The sequence below is a fragment of the Carlito syrichta genome, unplaced genomic scaffold, assembly GCF_000164805.1.
Source record: "Carlito syrichta isolate Samal-C Ts95f unplaced genomic scaffold, Tarsius_syrichta-2.0.1 Scaffold289210, whole genome shotgun sequence".
In the NCBI taxonomy this organism is placed as follows: domain Eukaryota; kingdom Metazoa; phylum Chordata; class Mammalia; order Primates; family Tarsiidae; genus Carlito; species Carlito syrichta.
This window is the reverse complement of record NW_007233306.1, coordinates 82,474-100,060: the sequence shown is the minus strand read 5'-3', so window position 1 is coordinate 100,060 and position 17,587 is coordinate 82,474. Positions and strand designations below refer to the sequence as shown.

Genomic DNA, 17,587 nt, shown 5'->3' with positions numbered 1-17,587 from the left:
GATTGAAAGCCACGTGCGGACAGGTCTACTTTGCTTACCTGTCCATCCACCATGGCATATCCTACTGCATATGAATTCAACAGATAATTGTTGCATCAGATGAATAAATAAGGGGAGTTAGGATTATGTGGTCCCTAAATCCCTTCCAGTCTGAAAAGAGGTTAATATTGACAGTCTGATATAAAGTGCCACTGAGACCGTTCTATGCCCCCTCCTCAGAAAAAAACCCACAAGCCAGGTGCTATGGTGTGAATGTTTTTCCCTCCAAAATTCACATGTTGAAACCATAATCACCAATGCGACAGTGTCAAGAGGTGGGGCTCCCTGGGAGGTGTTTAGGTCATGAGCACTCTGCCCTTATAAATGAATTAAAGTCACAACAAAATGAGCTTTTGAGAGTGGGTTCACCATCTCTCACTCTTCTGCCACGTGAGGAACAGCATTCTTCCTCTCCAGGGAAAGCGTCATCTAGAAAGCAGAGGCCAGGCCCCAGACACCAAGCCTGCCAGCACCTTGATCTTGGACTGCCTCGCCTTCAAAACTGTGAGAAAAGGGATATCTGTTCTTTTTAAGTGACCCAGTCTGTGGTATCCTGTTATAGCAACACAAAACAGACTAAGACACCAGGTAACACAAGCAACAATGTGACCATTAAGTTCTCATGGTCCCTTCAGACACAGAGGATCTTCAAAAACCTTCTTAAAAGTTCCTGTAGCTTTTCTGGTAACGTCAGCAGCCTCATCAGTCTGTCTCAGTGAGCCTGGGTTTATAAACAGAGCCTGGGTTTATTCCTTTTGAATAGGACTCTAGGACTCCATAAACAAACCAGGTTAGCTACAGAGATGCCAGCAGGGCCTATAAACATGTAGAGACCATTTTCTTACTTTCCTTTTTTTCTTTAATTCGAGTTACTCGATTTTTAATATAAACCACAGTTGTGCTGTTGTTTGAATTTTTTTCTAATTGCAGTAAAGCATACATAACATAAAATTTACTATTTTAACCATTTTTACGTGTACAGTTTTGTGGTATGAAGAACCGTCACATTGTTGTGTACCCATCATTGTCATCCATCTCCAGATGCTGGATTTTAAAACAGACATTAGGCCAGGTATGGTGACTCAAGCCTGTAATCCCAGTACTTTGGGAGGCCAAGGTGAGCGGATTGTCTGAGCCCACGGATCAAGAACAGCCTGAGCAACTTGGAGAGATCTCATCTCTACAATAAAAATCAAAAAAATCACAGGCTTGGTAGCGCACGCCTGTAATTCCGGCTACTTGGAAGGCTGAGGCGGAAGGATTGCCTGAGTCCAGCAGGTCGACGCTGGGGCGGCTGTGAACGTGCCCCTGCACTCCAGCCTGGGCAACGAAGCGAGACTCCAACTCAAAATAAAAACAAAAAAACAGACATTAAAATCCAAAAATAATACAGATATTTTTCAAAAGTCTTTGAGATTGGAAATCAGAGCAAATTCTTCCAAATTCTCTATAAAAGATAAAATCACAAATGCTTGTCTAAGAACAGTACTTTGTTCATTCTGAAAAGCAGATGTAAGGCAAACAGTCTTTCCTCTTTAGCTGTAGTTGAAAATCCACAGCACAGCAGCTAACAGCTAAGGCCCTTCCACAGAACACATCTTCATTAAAGCAACGCAGACAGGTGGTCTCCACGGAGGCTTCTGATGTGCTGGGCATTCCGGCAAGCAAGTCTCTTTATTATATTCCAGTTAATCTTCACAACCATCATCCAAATGGTACCGTTGCTATCTCCATTTTACATATAGGGAAACTGAGGCCCAGAGAGGTTAATATTGACAGTCTGATATAAAGTGCCACTGAGACCGTTCTATGCCCCCTCCTCAGAAAAAAACCCACAAGCCAGGTGCTATGGTGTGAATGTTTTTCCCTCCAAAATTCACATGTCTAAGAACAGTACTTTGTTCATTCTGAAAAGCAGATGTAAGGCAAACAGTCTTTCCTCTTTAGCTGTGGTTGAAAATCCACAGCACAGCAGCTAACAGCTAAGGCCCTTCCACAGAACACATCTTCATTAAAGCAACGCAGACAGGTGGGATTGAAATCAATGCAGTCTGGTCCCTGAACCTACATTCTATGGAAGTGGCAGCTTTTAAGGAAGGCGTGTGGCTTGGTATTGGGTCAGTCTGGTGCCTGTGTGGAGCACCTCAATGTGTGCTAAAATGTAGGAAGTGTGAGCTAAAAGGAGGATCTGACAGCTCACTGACTGCCAGTGTTTAGTAATGAGCTGGCCATCGAGGGAGTGGTGAAACGAGCAGATCTCGAAGCTACCTCCCTGCCTAGGTTCACCAGGACAAAGACACTTTCCCAGGGAAGGTTTAGGTACCGCTAAAAGGCCTATGTTTTTCTTAAAGTGGTCATTGTGTCTGTAGTGCCTTCGGCAGTAGTTCACAGACTTCTGTGACATGAGAATGCCCTGGGATGCCTGTTATATGCCTAGATTCCCAGTCCTTGCACTCTAGAGGCTGGAATCGAGAAAGTTCTGAGGGTGAGCTCGGGCAAACCAGGATCTTTAATGCATAATGCAGCAGGGGTGTGGCTCTCACACTGACACTGCCTGCTGTGGGCTGGTCCTGGGCTCTTCACACCCAGGGAGGGAGCAGTTTTATCTTTTCAAGATGCTCACTCTAAGCTGGCGCGGTGGCTCAGCCTGTAATCCCGTGCCTTGGGAGGCTGAGGTGAGTGAATTGCTTGAGCCCATGGGTTCGAAACCAGCCTGGGCAACTTGGTGAGACCTCATCTCTACACTACATCAAAAATTAGCCAGGCGTGGTGGTGCATGCCTGTAGTTCCAGTTACTGGGAAGGCTGAGGCGGAAATATCGCCAGAGCCCAGCAGGTCGAGGCTACAGTGGCCGAAAGCGGCTACTGCACTTCAGTCTGGGTGACAGAGTGAGACTCCAACTCAAAAAAAACAAAAACAAAAAAAGATGCTCACTCTATTCACTGAGTCAGCAAACGTCTACCCAAGTCAGATACTGTGCTGGTTGTAACTTAACATTTATTTTGTGATTATTTGACTAATGATTATCTCCATCCTCAGACTATGAGCTCAGTGTGATTAAGGACTTTGCCAATCTTGCTCACTGCTACTGCCCCAGGGCCTAAAATAGAGTCAGTTCAATGAGTGTTTGTTAAATGAATGGATGGAATGAATGAATAAATTTGAAAAAAGGCCAGGCTTGGTGGCTCTGCCTGTCATCCCAGCACTTTGGGAGGCCGAGGCGAATGGATTACCTGAGCCTGCAGATTCAAGACCAGCCCGGGCAACTTGGCGAGACCTCATCTCTACAATAAACCAAAAATTAGCCGGGCATGGCAGCATGCAAGTAGTTCCAGCTACTTGGAAGGCTAAGGCGGAAGGCGGAAGGATCACCGGAGCCTAGCAGGTTGACGCTGGGGTGGCCATGAGCATGCCACTGCACTCCAGCCTGGGTGACAGAGTGAGACTACAACTCAAAAAAAAAAAATGCGAAAACAGATGAAACCCAGTCCCTGTCCTAGCAGCTACCCGCCTATCAGATGTAGCCCGCTACCTCTCTCTCCAGCAAGCTCAACCCAAACTGGATCAAGCATGAAGATGTCAAGGATGGATCATCAGCACTGGTGGGTTATCTAAGCTGGGATAGATGAGGGTAAGTCAGATTGGGAGATGTGGGAATGAAATGGAGGTAAGTGTCCATTTGTCAGTAGGGCAGGCAAACTGCAGAAGGGATCATACATGAGTTATCAGTCATCGAATGTCCACAGTGGCCAGCCTCCTGCCCTGTACTTCAAATCTGCATGAACTTTATCCCACTCAACTCTCACAATAACACTATAAGATAAGAAATATCAGCTCCATCTTACAAGTGGAGAAGGTAGGAGTCAGAGAAGTTAAGTCCCGTGACATGATGAGCAAAGCTAAGTTTCACACCCGACGCAGTGTGAGACCATGGACCATGTTGTGTTGTACTCTGGGCAGACAGAAAAATGATTCCCGCAAGAGGACAGAGTTGACAAGTCAGAGGAAGTAATTTCTGAAGGGACAGCCGAAAGTCTTTCCAAGTTGCACCAAGAGAGCTTGTGGACAACACCCTCTTTAAGTGGAAGTGTTCGGAGGTTTCTCTTAGCATTGCTGTCCCAAGGTACCTTTCATCTTTATCTTAAAAGGTCCACTAAGGAATCTGGTCACCAAGATCTGGTCAACCTAAACATCTTTCACATTATCCACTCCCTGCGCCCACAGACAATGGCTTAATTTTGGTCCCTTCTGCCTTGCCTAGACCATGGCAGGAACCTCCTAGCTGGTCTCTCCTCCTTTCAACTGCTCTCAAGCCAAGAGGAATATTAGGAACACAAATATGGACATCACCTCTTTTATGAAACCCTGCAAAGCAGTGGTTCTCAATCATATCTACTTATTAGAATCACATGGGAAGCTTTTAAAACACACCAATCCCTGGACTTTAACCTCCAAATTGTCTAGGGTGGACCCAGACATCAGTACTTTATAAAAGCTCTCCAGGGGCTTCTAGTATGGAACTATGCTTGAGCACCACTGCAGTTCAATGAATGAGATGCCCACTTTTGAGTCAGACACACTAAATTCTGACTTGGACACCCCGTCCCACTTCTCCTTCCTGCTTCCATATTCACCATTCTAGCCATACTGATGCTTGTTGATTCTGGAGGGACCGCTTGTGATTTCAGGCTGCCACTCTTCAACACACAATATGACTTTTTTCTGGAATGTGTCCTATTTCACCTCCGGAAAACTCCTTACTGTTTGTCTTAGTTTGTTTTCTGTTGCTATAACTGAATATCTGAGGCTGGGTGATTCATTTTAAAAATCCCAGCACTTTGGGAGGCCAACGCAAGAGGATTGCCTGGGTCCAGGGGTTCAAGACCAGCCTGGGCAACTTAGTGAGACCTCGTCTCTACAATAAATCAAAAATTAGCCAGGCATGGGTAGCGTGCACCTGTAGTTCCAGCTACTTGGAAGGCCAAGGTAAAAGGATCCCCTGAGCCCAGCAGGTCTATGCTGGAGTGGCTGTGAACGTGCCACTGCACTCTAGCCTGTGTGATGGAGTGGGACTCTAACTCAAAAAACTAAAAAGAAAAAGAAAAAGAAAATTATTTCTTACAGTTCTGGAGGCTGGGAGGTCCAAGAACAGAGGGCTGCATCTGGTGAGGGCCCTCTTGCTGGTGGGGACTTTCTGCAGAATCCTGAGGTGGTACAGGACATCACATGGCAAAAGGGACACACTGAGAGCCAACTGGCTTTTGCAACAGACCTACTCTAATGATAACTAACCCACTCTTGTGATAACCCATTAATCCATGAATGGATTAGTCCATTCATAAGGCTAGAGTCCTCATGACCTATCACCTCTTAAAGGCTCCACCTCTTAATACTATTAAACTGGGCATTAAGTTTCAACACGTTTTGGAGGGGGCAAACATTCAAACCATAGCACTGTTCCCTAAAACTGGACTCCAAAGTCACCTCCTCCATGGAGTCTTCATGTAATCAGGCACAACTGGTGGCTTCTTTCTCCGGGTTTCCATAGCACTGTCTACCTATCTCTGTATTAATATGTCTGTACTGCACTGAAGTTATTTGTACAAACATTGTCACTCCCACACAAAGTAATAGGTGCAGTGATTATTCAGCTACCTCTTGTGGCCACTTCACATCTTCTTGGCCAACTTTTTACTTTAGCCCCAGCTACATCACCTTCTCTCTCTTTCTCTCTCTCTCTCTCTCTCTCTCTCTCTCTCTCTCTCTCTCTCTCTCTTTCTGCTTAGCAGGATCTCTTCTGCTGTTTAGAAGTCACCTATGGTACCCACCTAGCTCCTTTGATACATTTGCAAACCTGGAAGTGCCAGAAACATCACAACAGATGAGGGCAACCCTTGACCAACAGAGGATAAGAAGCAAGGAATGAGTTCCCAGGGAGGACAAGTCAGAAGTTCATTTTCACAGCTTTTCAGAGGGCTCCTGGTAAGATCAAACCTCAGTTGCCCAATGTGGTCATTTGCTCTTATCTCCCTCTTGGGGTGGCTTCCCTTCCAGCCCCGTTTCCTTGGGATCACTCCCCAAAATAAACACACTGCAGGCAATTTCTGTTATTGGAATGTGTTATCTGGAAAAACTCACAAAGACAAATTGGAAGAACATTATTCTTTGGGTCAGAAAACTGGGCTCTAGTTTTAGTTCCATCTCTGTCTTGGACAAGACAACCTCTAAGACTTTGATTTTGTTGTCAATAAAATGGGAACAATCTTCCATTCCTCACAGCACTCATAGGGGAAAAAAATGAAAGTGTTTGTGGAAAAGATTTATAACTGCAAAGCACTCTATAAATACTGTTATCATTAAAGTTTAGGAGAAATTCCTTCACTATTCACATCCCTTCCTAGATTACCTCATCCATTTCTAATGCTTCAACACATCAATGCCATCAAGACATGTCTTTAATTTAGACCTGTGCTATCTAATATGGTAACCATAGCTGCCTATTGAGTTCTTGAAATGTGATTACTCTGAATTGAAATATGCTGTAAGTTAAAAATGACATTGGAATTTGAAGATAGAATGAAAAAAAGGGTATAACATATCTCATTAATAATTCTTTATTTTTATGAAATGTTGAAATAATCTTTTGGATGTATTGGGTTACATTAAATATATTATTAAAATTAACTTCACCTCTTCTATCTCTTTTATGTGTGGTTCTTGGAAAATTTAAAGTGTGGCTTGTATTATATTTCTATTGAGCGGTACAATAGACATCTGCTCAGAAGAGAAGTCCAGATCTGATTACCCAACTGCTGCCTTGACATTTCCCCTTGCCTTTCCAACACCCAAAACAATCCTTCAGAAATTAAACTCAAAACTTTCCCCTCCCTCCAGACTGTTTGTAGCCTCTTGCCATCTCCTCCTACCTCTTATCCCCTCTACTTCATTGAAGCCAGAGTGTTCTTTGCAAAACACAAATGTGATCACATCACGTCCCATTGCTCTTAGGATTAAAACTAAAATCCTCAGCCTGTCTTGCAGGCCCTGACTGTATCACCTACCTCCCCATCTTCATCTAACACATGGCCCATTCCCACTCTCCAGTTGTTCCTGGGAGGTATCCAACTCCTTCCAGTCTTGATACTCTTATACTTGACTTCCTTCTGCCTGGAATACTCTACCGAACTCTTTCCCAGAAAACATCCAACATTCTTCAGATATTGTTGTTAATACCATTGTTCTCAGGGAAGACTTGCCTGGCCCCTAAAACTTGCATGTGGTGACACTTTATCACAATTGTAATGAATAACTTGTGTTATCTATTCAATGTTGCTACTTCTCCAGACAGTAAGCACCATCATACCTATATTGGTTTCTCAACTGTGTAGCCCAGGGCCTAACACAGACACTTAATAAATAATTACTGATGCATAAGTGTATGAAAAATGAATGAAGAACTGCCAAATGAGGTATAATCATAAAGTGATATCATCACATTTTTAAAGCAAACATGCCAGGTACAAATATCTAAATAAATGTTGTATTTTAAATGGTCACTTTTGGAAGCAAATATATTTATTCCAACAAACTACTCAAAACAATTTAGTAGTCCCTGATGTGTGGGATGATGTTGGTACTAGTTTACAAACCATGCAAGAAAAAAGTCTCGCTATTTTTTCTGGATTATAAACTACTTTATCATACACCTTACTCGTTAAACTTAGTTTTTCATGATTTCAGAGTTGTTATCAAATAGTATGCTCTAAAGCAGCACTGTCCAATAGAACTATCTGCAGCGATGGAAACGTTCTATGTTGTTCTTTTAACAACTTTAGTTGTTCTGTGTTGTTCAGCAAAGTAGCCACCAGTCATGTGTGGCAATTGAGCACTTGAAATGTGGGTGGTGAAACTGAGGGACAGAATTTTTTATTCTATCTAATTTTGATTAACCTAAATTTATTTAAAGAGCTGCATGTGACTAGTGGCTATCAAATTAGACAGCACAGCCTAAAGCCATCGTCAGAAGACAAGTTCTTGAAATATTCTGCCCACAGTTTATGCCAGGAATCTTATGAAAATTAGTGTAGAACCTCAACAAATGGCTAGTTTGCATATATAGCAGTATCTCTGTGCAAATAAATCAGTGATATTATTATGAAGATTCACTTCAGATGTCAATGTCTGCTCTTCAAATACTCATGCCTTTTATTTTAAGATCATCAAAGACCTTGTTCCATTTTGCTAGACCAATTATAACCACACAGAAGCACAACTGGCTTGGAGAAGACCACTGTGAATGGGAAGGTCATCCATAGCCACAAGTATTCTTGGGAACACAGAGCTCAAGTTTGTCAAGTCTGCCTCCTAGGCAGTCCTCCTCTCCAGTGATGCAATACTGAACATGCAAAAAGGTCAAATCAAGAACGCAATCATGTATTTTTGGAGCTGGGAAACAAACAGCAGAACCAAGATGTCACGAGGCTTCAACTGTGAGTGAAGTTTTGCCAAGAGAACCAGCGCCACTCAACATTAGAAGGCAAGAACCCATTGATAAGGAGATAGCATCAGCCTTCTGTCCTGACAAAGGGGCTGCTGTGCATAGCCCCACTGGGTTGAACTTGAGCAAAGGACGCCAATGTGACACCCACGCCTCTGCTATACAGTAAGTGGCTTGGGTGGGTGGCAAAAGTTTCAGAAACCTGGCATACACATCTATCCTCCCAGGCTCACAGCTCACCATCTTCAAGAACAGAATATACTTTTACACATGTGTTCCTGGTCTCCATGGTCAAGTTGACTCTTGGATGTATCACTGCCCACAAGTACATGCATGCTCATTTGCATATTGGTATCCTCTGGGCCCTTGTAGATTTGTTTACTGTAATTTCAGTGAAAGTTTCAAATAGTGTATTTACAATATAAATGTATATTTACTGCATGCTTTTAATTAATAGATTAAAGAAAGTAATGACCATATTACAAGGTACTTGTGGGCTATTCATGCCTGAAATTTTACTTTGATGAATTGGAAACAAAGCAGAAATACATCACAGATAGTTATTGACTTCAATTATTTTAATGATAGTAACTAGTTCTTCAAATGCAGAAATTTCACAAGAATTTTACAAAAAATTCACCCACAAATTCATTTCATATGACTATACTTGATACATGCATGTGTTCTCTGATTCATTTTCATTGATTTTGTTGCTTTCTTGAATATATCTGGAGATGAGAAACACTTCTTCTCCACAATCTCTGGCTTTCCAAAGTGCTTTATACAAAGCTGTGTAACACATTTTGTAATTTTGGTGATAGTGATTATAATGGCATAAAGGGAACAATGAGTGCAGTGTTGTAATTCACCCACAATGAAGCAATGAATGACAAATGGAAACAGTACTAGAACATAGAATACTGGCACAGTACAACACAGATCTGGATGAGGTGAATAAAGTATTCATCTCTGGCAGAACATACATTGGATGAGTTGCTGAACAATCATAAAGGCAATTATCTATCCACCACTAATTGATTCAAGGCGTTTCTCTTCCAGCATGAGCATCCTTATCCCTCATCCAGTGAATATTGACTTGTTCCTGGGCTGCTAGAACCTCCTCCTGTGTGCTCTGATCTACCTTCCCCTGCCCCACCCTGATCCCTTCTTACACACGCGCGCACGCGCGCGTGCACACACACATGTATTGGACTTACCTTAACATTTTCTGGTAATGCTTTGTTCTGGGTCAGCCCCACAGCAATCAAAGCTGTGACAGCCATGATGGAGGAGAAGCCAAGGATGACCAAGATATTTCTGGAGCAAAATCTCTTCACGCTGGAATCTAAAACAGAAGAGAAAACATCAAAAAACCACAAACACTGATATTTCCTCCCCTTTCTGCCTGGTCTTATAATGCCTATCTGGAGACATCAGAGAAGATAAAAGTCAATCTTTATCAATGTGGCACTTGCAAAGTAATTGGGAAATAATTTGTGTGAACTGTGACAGGAGCCAACATTGGGTTAGTGATTGTGGCAGGAAGAATGGACCAAACTAGGTCAGTGATCAGCTATGGAATGAGGAGAGATAAGAATCTCAAGCTGGCAGCTTGATATAGCTATATGACCTATCTAAAGATATAGCAATCTATATCTTTAGATAGGTCATATAGTTAGATCAAAGTACAAGTCACAAATAACAAAAAACAAGGATAGCCTTCCTCATTGTAAAGCTCTACCACAAATGATGGAGATGTTAAAAAAAGTATTAAGAATGTATCATCGGCCAGGCTTGGTGGCTCGGCCTAGCACTTTGGGAGGCCGAGGCAAGTGGATGGCCAGAGCCCAAGTGTTCTAAACCCACCCGGGTAAATTGGTGAGAACTCGTCTCTACAATAAATCAAAAATTAGCCAGGTGGGGTAGCGTACACCTGTAGTTCCAGCTACTTGGAAGGCTGAGGTGGAAGATCGCCAGAGCTCAGCAGGTCGAGGTTGTGGTGGCCGGGAGCGTACCACTGCACTCCAGTCTGGGCAACAGAGTGAGACTCCAACTCAAAAAAAAAAAAAAAAAAAAGAATGCATCATCAAATATCAAATCCCACCACTCCATGGCATTTCCTGGCTTGTCGTACACTTTGCATTTCAACCACCCTTTAAATGGTAAGTGTTAGTAACAATGAGAAGTTTTGGGTCCTTTCTGATCACAATTGACATGATCTTACCTATTCTGTCCTTAGTCTCATTCTGTAACAGGACATAAAAGAGTTCCAACAACAGAATTATATAAAAAGCAAAAGTAACTTTGATCAAATATGAACAGATTGTAAGAGGAGATGAGTGGGAAATTAAATGATTTCACCATTCCTGCCATTCTGAAAACTCAACCTCTTCCCTTCTCAACACCCCAAACTATCTCCCAACTTTTCTCTTAGGCTTTGGAGAGGAAGGATGAAATAATGTGATCATCAAAGCACATGGAAATGAGATGGGCTCCCCAGAAGAGTCTACACTTCTCTAAGAACAGAAAGTGGGGCCAAAACAGCTGAAAGGGGCGACCAGTCTCCCGCCCTTTCCCTCTGAGCCTGTGGCAGCTGCTGGGCACTGAGATTGGAGTTCTTCCTCCAGCCTTTGAGAAGAAGTCTGGACGTAATCCAAAAGACTTTAACCATGTGGGTCTCCAGTCCGTCTCAAGCCCCAGAATTTTGAACCTCTCTATACCCATTAAAACAAACAATAAAAACTTAGGAGAAAAAGCTTTAGCAACACCATTATCTATTGCTTCCAAACAAGGAACAGCAAATGAAATACACAGCACGTCCTTTTTCTCCCTTCCCGGAAGGAGCTTCCATTCTGTGTTCAGATGCCTGCCTCTCCCAAGCTCAGGGGCAGACCTGTTGGGTCTGTGTAATCTTATTCTCTCGCCAGTTATTAGTTCAACATGGGTACGTACATAATTATGACCCATGAGACCCTGGAGGAAGTCTGCTGGGGCAAGTCTAAGAACAAAGGAAAACATTCTTCATCTTCAGACCCTATAGTGCCTGGAGAGATTGACACCCAATAATGGCAGAGCAAGGTACGAGGAGAACCTGATCCTTGATGGTACTTTGAGCTGCTAGATCGACCGACCATGAGTCCATCCTCCCATAAGACATGCTTAAAAGTTAGAGTCAGGACTTTAATTACTTGAAGTCAAAACATTCTGATACAACTGACATGACAGAAATGTCCCCCTTGATGCTAGAGTCCTGGAATTTGGAAACGACCCCTTTAAGTACTTCCGCCTCGGTTCCCAAAGTTGTGATGTTGACAAACAGTTCTAACTGGCATATGCTTTAGGTGAACAGTTATAAATACAATAGCCAAGGGCAGCACTGTCAACTGGATATAAAATCCTAAGCCCCCCCACCAATTGAACAGATCCCTTTGTGGCCAAGGGGAATTAAGATAAAAACTTAGCTCCCCACCATGACAGGACAGGAGGTCAGACACCCCTCATTATGCCCCCCTTCTGGAGTTTAGACACAACAACTGACCACCATTAAGGTTAAGATAGAGATCATAAGACTGACAGAACAGACTCTTTGTGGTAATAAAGTACTAAATTACACACAGGACCCAGGGCCATGCCAAACAAGGGTTAAGTTATACACGCCCACACTTAAAGAACAAACTGTTCTAACTGCCACAAGATGTTTCTTTTTTTCTAGCAGCTAGACAAGCACTGGCCTGGAGATAAGTAATATTAAAATAATTACAATTCATCCAGCTCACAGACACCAACTAACCTAACCTCTGTTCCACCAGCCATGCCTACAACTATGATTGGATGATAGACTGATTTCAGTAACTTTCTCCTGATAAGAGACCATCCACCATGGATTGGTTGTGGCCAGTGTGCAGAGACAGTGCACCTGTGTGCCTTCATGTCCTGAAAAGACCTTTGGCAGGTAGGGCCTAATTGTAATACATTTAAATGTTAAGTGAACATGAGTCATGTGTTACAAGCATGTATGTTCAATAATGCATGCGTCAGGACCACCTTCATGAATATTCACAGCACCTCCTGTAAACTTTTGAATATGTTTAGTCAACCCATTCAGCATAAGGCCACAGTCCCCACCCACCCACACACTTCTAAGTGCCTGCCTCTGGTCTTGACAGAAGGCATGCTTCCCAGTCATGGGATGACCACCTTGCAGACTGCAACACTTTCTAAGAAATAAGTCTCCCTCTTTCTTCTTCTAAATTTGTACCATTGTGTTATTTTCTTTGCAGTCAACAGCACACGGTAACAATATTTCTTCTTTGGTAGAATTCTGAATGTTTTACTCCCTAGAGCTGTTCAAAGGGTCTATTTCGTTTCTTTGTTTTCATAAATATGACAATTTCACCATCTCATTTCAGGCATTATTCTTAGCATCCAGGTTACTATAATGAAAAAGGCTGATAAGTTCCCTGTTCTTTGGAGTTTACAGTCTGGTTAAAGAGATAAGCCAAAAAAGAAGTACATTATTGAGTGATTTCGAGTTATAAGTGCTACAAAGAAATGAAAACCAAGGAATGTGAAAGAGTGACTTTCTCCAGAGTTGGGGGTGGAGGGAAGGGTATCAAAATGAGGGTCAAGAAAACCTCTCTAAGAGAGTGACATTTGGGCTAAGATCTAGATGAAGAAAAAACACCAACTCTACGAAGGAAGTAAGAACATTCCAGAAAGAAGAAACAGAAACTGCAAAAGCCCTGAGGTGGGAACCAATGTGATGCCCCTGTAGTTGTTTCTTCCCTTCCCCAGTGAAAATATTGACTAACTCCTTATTATCACTTAAGAGTTGGACGTATACTTCTCCACATTTGCCCAGCTTTTGCAATGAAATCAATTTTTCAAGAATATATTCAAGCCCTTTACCCTAGTCTCATCAAAAATATGATAAGAATTTAGGCCAGAAAGTTTAAAATTCTTCCATACACAATTTTCAAAAATTTGTTACCCAAAAAAAGGGTGGGGGGCTTTTTTCTTTTCATGTAACCGACTAGATTGCCCAAAGAGAAGTGATTAAAATGCTATGTTTTCCATGGACTACATGACAGGCAGTTTTCAAATGTCCTGATCACACACAGGAAGTGGCAGAGTCTTCTCAGGAAAGTGGTACTAAAGGTGTGGGATCGGGTTGACACATCCAGGATGCGCTCGTAAAAGGAAACCACCAAGGTAACGGTCTAAGACTCCATACCTTCTCTGCCACCTTCCTTCCTCTCTATCAGAGTATTCCTGGGGACACATATCAGGTTGTTCTCATATTCAGGGGGTTTTAAAATCCCAGAGCTCTTTCAGATTCTGTGACTGTCACAGTAAATTTCACTATCATCCCCCTGAAAAGTCCTTCATTGACTATCGTCTCCCTGAAAAGTCCTTCATCGATTATCGTCCCCCTGAAAAGTTCTCCATTGACTATCGTTGCCCTGAAAAGTCCTTCACTGGCCTCGTGAATAACAGAAATGTGGTTTCTATCATACAATGTGAAATGGTATTTCAAAACACAATTTTACCAAAAATATCCAATGCTTCTTTTTTCCTTTGAACGGGCTCACTATTTTGGAGAGTTCAAGACGGCCACTTCCTTCTCATTTTTTTCCCTTCCTCTGATGTGACAAGTGAGAGGGCTTTCTGTTTAAAGTAAAGGAGGAAGGTAATAACTTCAACCCTTCCCTTGACAGAGACAAAACTGAGGGAAACCCAAGATTTGAGAAAAAACAGATTTCAACTAACTATGTCAGAGCAAAAAAAAAAAGCTTTGAGTTTTTTGCTTCTTATAGAAACAGCCATTATGATGTCCAGTTAGAATTCATTAGACGGAAAAGAAAAATTATTTAATTTTATCCTTAGTCCAAATTCCCAGCATCTCTACTTCCCGATAACAAAAATATAATATCTTAAAGTCTTACTCCCTTAATACACAGATTTGGGGTGTTGGCAGCTGTGGTGTGTTTCAGGAAAACCACGAAAATTTTGTGCTGCAGATCCAATGCAACTGACCAGATTCAAATTGTTTCCAACTTCTGATGGGTCACATCTGGACTAAGCTTGGCTTGTCATGCACAGAACAAAACAGCAAATGTGGACAAACACTGGCGAGCGCTGTGGTCCTTCCCGTGTTTACATGACCCAGTGACAGAACAACCCCTGGTGCTCAGAGGACGGGTCCTAATCTGGCTTGCCATTCCCTCGATCCCAGGGTCTAAGCCTCCACACCTTCTCTGCCACCTTCCTTCCTCTCCATCAGAGAGTTCCTGGGAACACATACCAGGTTGTTCTCACACTTGGGGGGCTTTAAGATCCTTTCTCAGTCACTTCATCCCAAGCCCCTAGACCCGCCTTCTCTAGGGTTGGCCACTGTGACATTCCAGTCACCTCATACCTGCACCTCTACAACAGCCCTCCTTCACGTGGCTGCACAATCTTTCATGACTGACATTCCTGAGGTTCTTCCTCAGGAATCTTTGGCAGCTCTGACACATGCCAGAGGAAGTCCACACCGGTCTATGTAGACCTTTCAGCCCTTCTGAAGCATCAACCCTTCCATCTTACCACCCAACAGGCAGATCTGATGTGTTCAGGATCAGAGTGCCTGGCATTACCACCGCAGGCATGTAAGCTCCCTGAGCTCAGAGACTTTTTCTCTGGCTTGTTCATTGCTTTATCCCATGTTGAATGAAGGCATTCTGGATTCTCCGAATTTTTTTCTATGTGAGATTTCCTTCACTAGAAATTCCACTCCTCTCCTTCTTCATCAAGACTTTTTCCTTGCCTCTTTCAGAATCAAGCTCAACTGGGGGCTGTGTTCTCCCATACTCTCCCAAGGTCAAGTTTTCCATGAGTCTTCTCTTCATGGGCCACTTAAAGATATGTAATAGTTTCAACAATTTCAGTTTGGGAATTCTATCATAGAGAAGGGGCTATGCTTCATTCATTTTTTCAGTTAGTCATTCAACAATTATTTATTAAATGCATCATCCATTACTATGCTCTAGACCTGCCCTGGGCTCTGGACTACAAAAGTAAACAAAACAGACAGATGTCCCCATCTTCATGGTGTTTACATTCTAGTTTGGAGGCAAAGACAATAAACAAGATAAATAAGTAACACGTATAGTATGCTAAATAATTATAAGTGCTAAGGAGAAAGAAAAGGCAAAGAAAGTGAAGAGGAAGAATAGGTTGGTCAGGAAAGGCCTCAATGAGAAGGTGACCTTGATGGCAGCCAAGGGAGCAGGGAGAAGGCAGGTCTGCCTCCGAGACAAGGGCTCTTGTGGCCTCTGGAGCTGCCCGTGGGAGGGCCCTGAGGTGAGACAGTGCCCGGCCAAGGCCAGTGTGGCTGCAGGAGCGAGGAGGGCGAGAGTGATAAGAGGTGGTCAGAGGGGCTGTGGGGTGTCTTGCTTGTGAAGCCGGGAAGCCCTAGGGAGGGCTTTGCCTCACTCTGAGTGATCTGATCTGATTACTTCTAAAGCCATCTGTGTCATCTGTGCTCAGCCCCTTAGGCTGATCAAAGTCCCTGGAGAGTGAGGGTGTGACCTTTTAGGGAGGTACATCCCTACTTCTTGTGGTGACGATGTGCTGTGGCCACCCCAGAGAGGTCAGGCCAACAGCAGAGTGCAGAGCCAGGCTCCATCAGAGCAGAGCTCATGCCCAAACCAGGGCTGGCCAGATGCATCCAGGAGTAGATGCAATCACTGGACACAGTCTTCTCAATACTTTGGAGACAGTCTTCTCAATACCTTCTGGACCTCTTGGTGGCTCACCACTTTAGAGTCTTCTGAGAGAGCCTCATCAGGAAGGGTCACTGAACCAACTGTCAACAGGATTCATCAACAGAAAACCAAACTCCAGAGGATTTTGTGCATGATTCAAACTAGAGCAAAGTCTACACAAGCAGACCTCTGCTTAGTCTCTTTAAGCCTCCATTTCCTCAAGTGCAAAATGAGACTCATAATATTAATAGTACCTACTTCAAAGGGTTGCTATGTAAGTTTCCTTGAGCCAACAACATGTTAACAGCTTATACTTAAACAGTTCTTCTGTATTCCAGATTCTACTCCTTCATACTTTAAATATAGCCACTAATTTCACCCTTGCTAGAATCCTGTGAGGTAGATGTATCTGTATAAAATTTGTATCCATTTTCCCAGAGCTGACACAACAAATCACCACAAGAGATAAAACAAAGAAACTTGCTGGGAGCAGTGGCTCATGCCTATAATCCTGGCACTTTGGGAGGCTGAGGCGGAAGGATCACCTGAGGCCAGGAGGTCGAGGCTGTGCTGAGCCATCATCATGTCACTGCACTTCACCCTGAGCAACAGAGTGAGACCCTGATTCAAATAAGCAACAACAAGGAGGGGGAAAAAAACAGAAATTTATTGTTTCGTAATTCTGGAGGCCAGAAGTCCAAAAATCGAGGTGTTGGCAGGGCCATGCTCTGTCTGAAAGCTCTGGAGGAGATTCCTTTCTTACTGTTTCCAACTCCTCGTGGCCCTTGGCGTTCCTTGGCTTGTGGTTGCATCTTTCCAACCTCTACCTCTGCCTTGACCATGGCCTTTTCTCCTGTGTCTCTCAGTCCAAATGTCTTACTCCTTTCTCGTATAAGGACATTAGCCATTGGATTTAGGGTCCACCTAAATCCAGTAGGATTTTACCTCAAGATCCTTAACTTAATTACATCTGCAAAGACCCTACTGTATTTCCAAATCAAGTCGCACAGACATTATTATCATCATTCTTGTCGCTTTACAGATAAGGAAACTGAGTCACAGTTTGGGAAGCTAAGTCATTTCTCAAAGTTACTCTGGTGTAAATATTGGGCCAGGAATTAAACCCAGGAATTCTGAAACCAGAGGCCAGGCATTTAACCACGACCTCAGCACATGGCTGAAGCTTATATAAGCACAGGGCTGCCGGGCTCGGTGGCTCAGCCTGTAATCCCACGCCTTTGGGAGGCTGAGGTGAGTGGATTGCCTGAGCCCGCAGGTTCGAGACCTGCCTGGGCAGCGAGAC

General features: G+C 43.2%; 1 protein-coding gene across 3 annotated transcripts in view; it reads right to left on the bottom strand.

Moving 5' to 3' along the window:
- ENTPD1 (ectonucleoside triphosphate diphosphohydrolase 1) overlaps nt 1–17,587 on the bottom strand; it is a 100,967-nt gene that overhangs the window by 42,189 nt on the left and 41,191 nt on the right. For all 3 annotated transcript variants that reach the window (XM_008054197.2, XM_008054198.1, XM_008054199.1), the window contains exon 2: nt 9,754–9,881. In XM_008054197.2, coding sequence (XP_008052388.1) covers nt 9,754–9,881 — 128 coding nt within the window. The remainder of the gene's footprint in view (nt 1–9,753; nt 9,882–17,587) is intronic.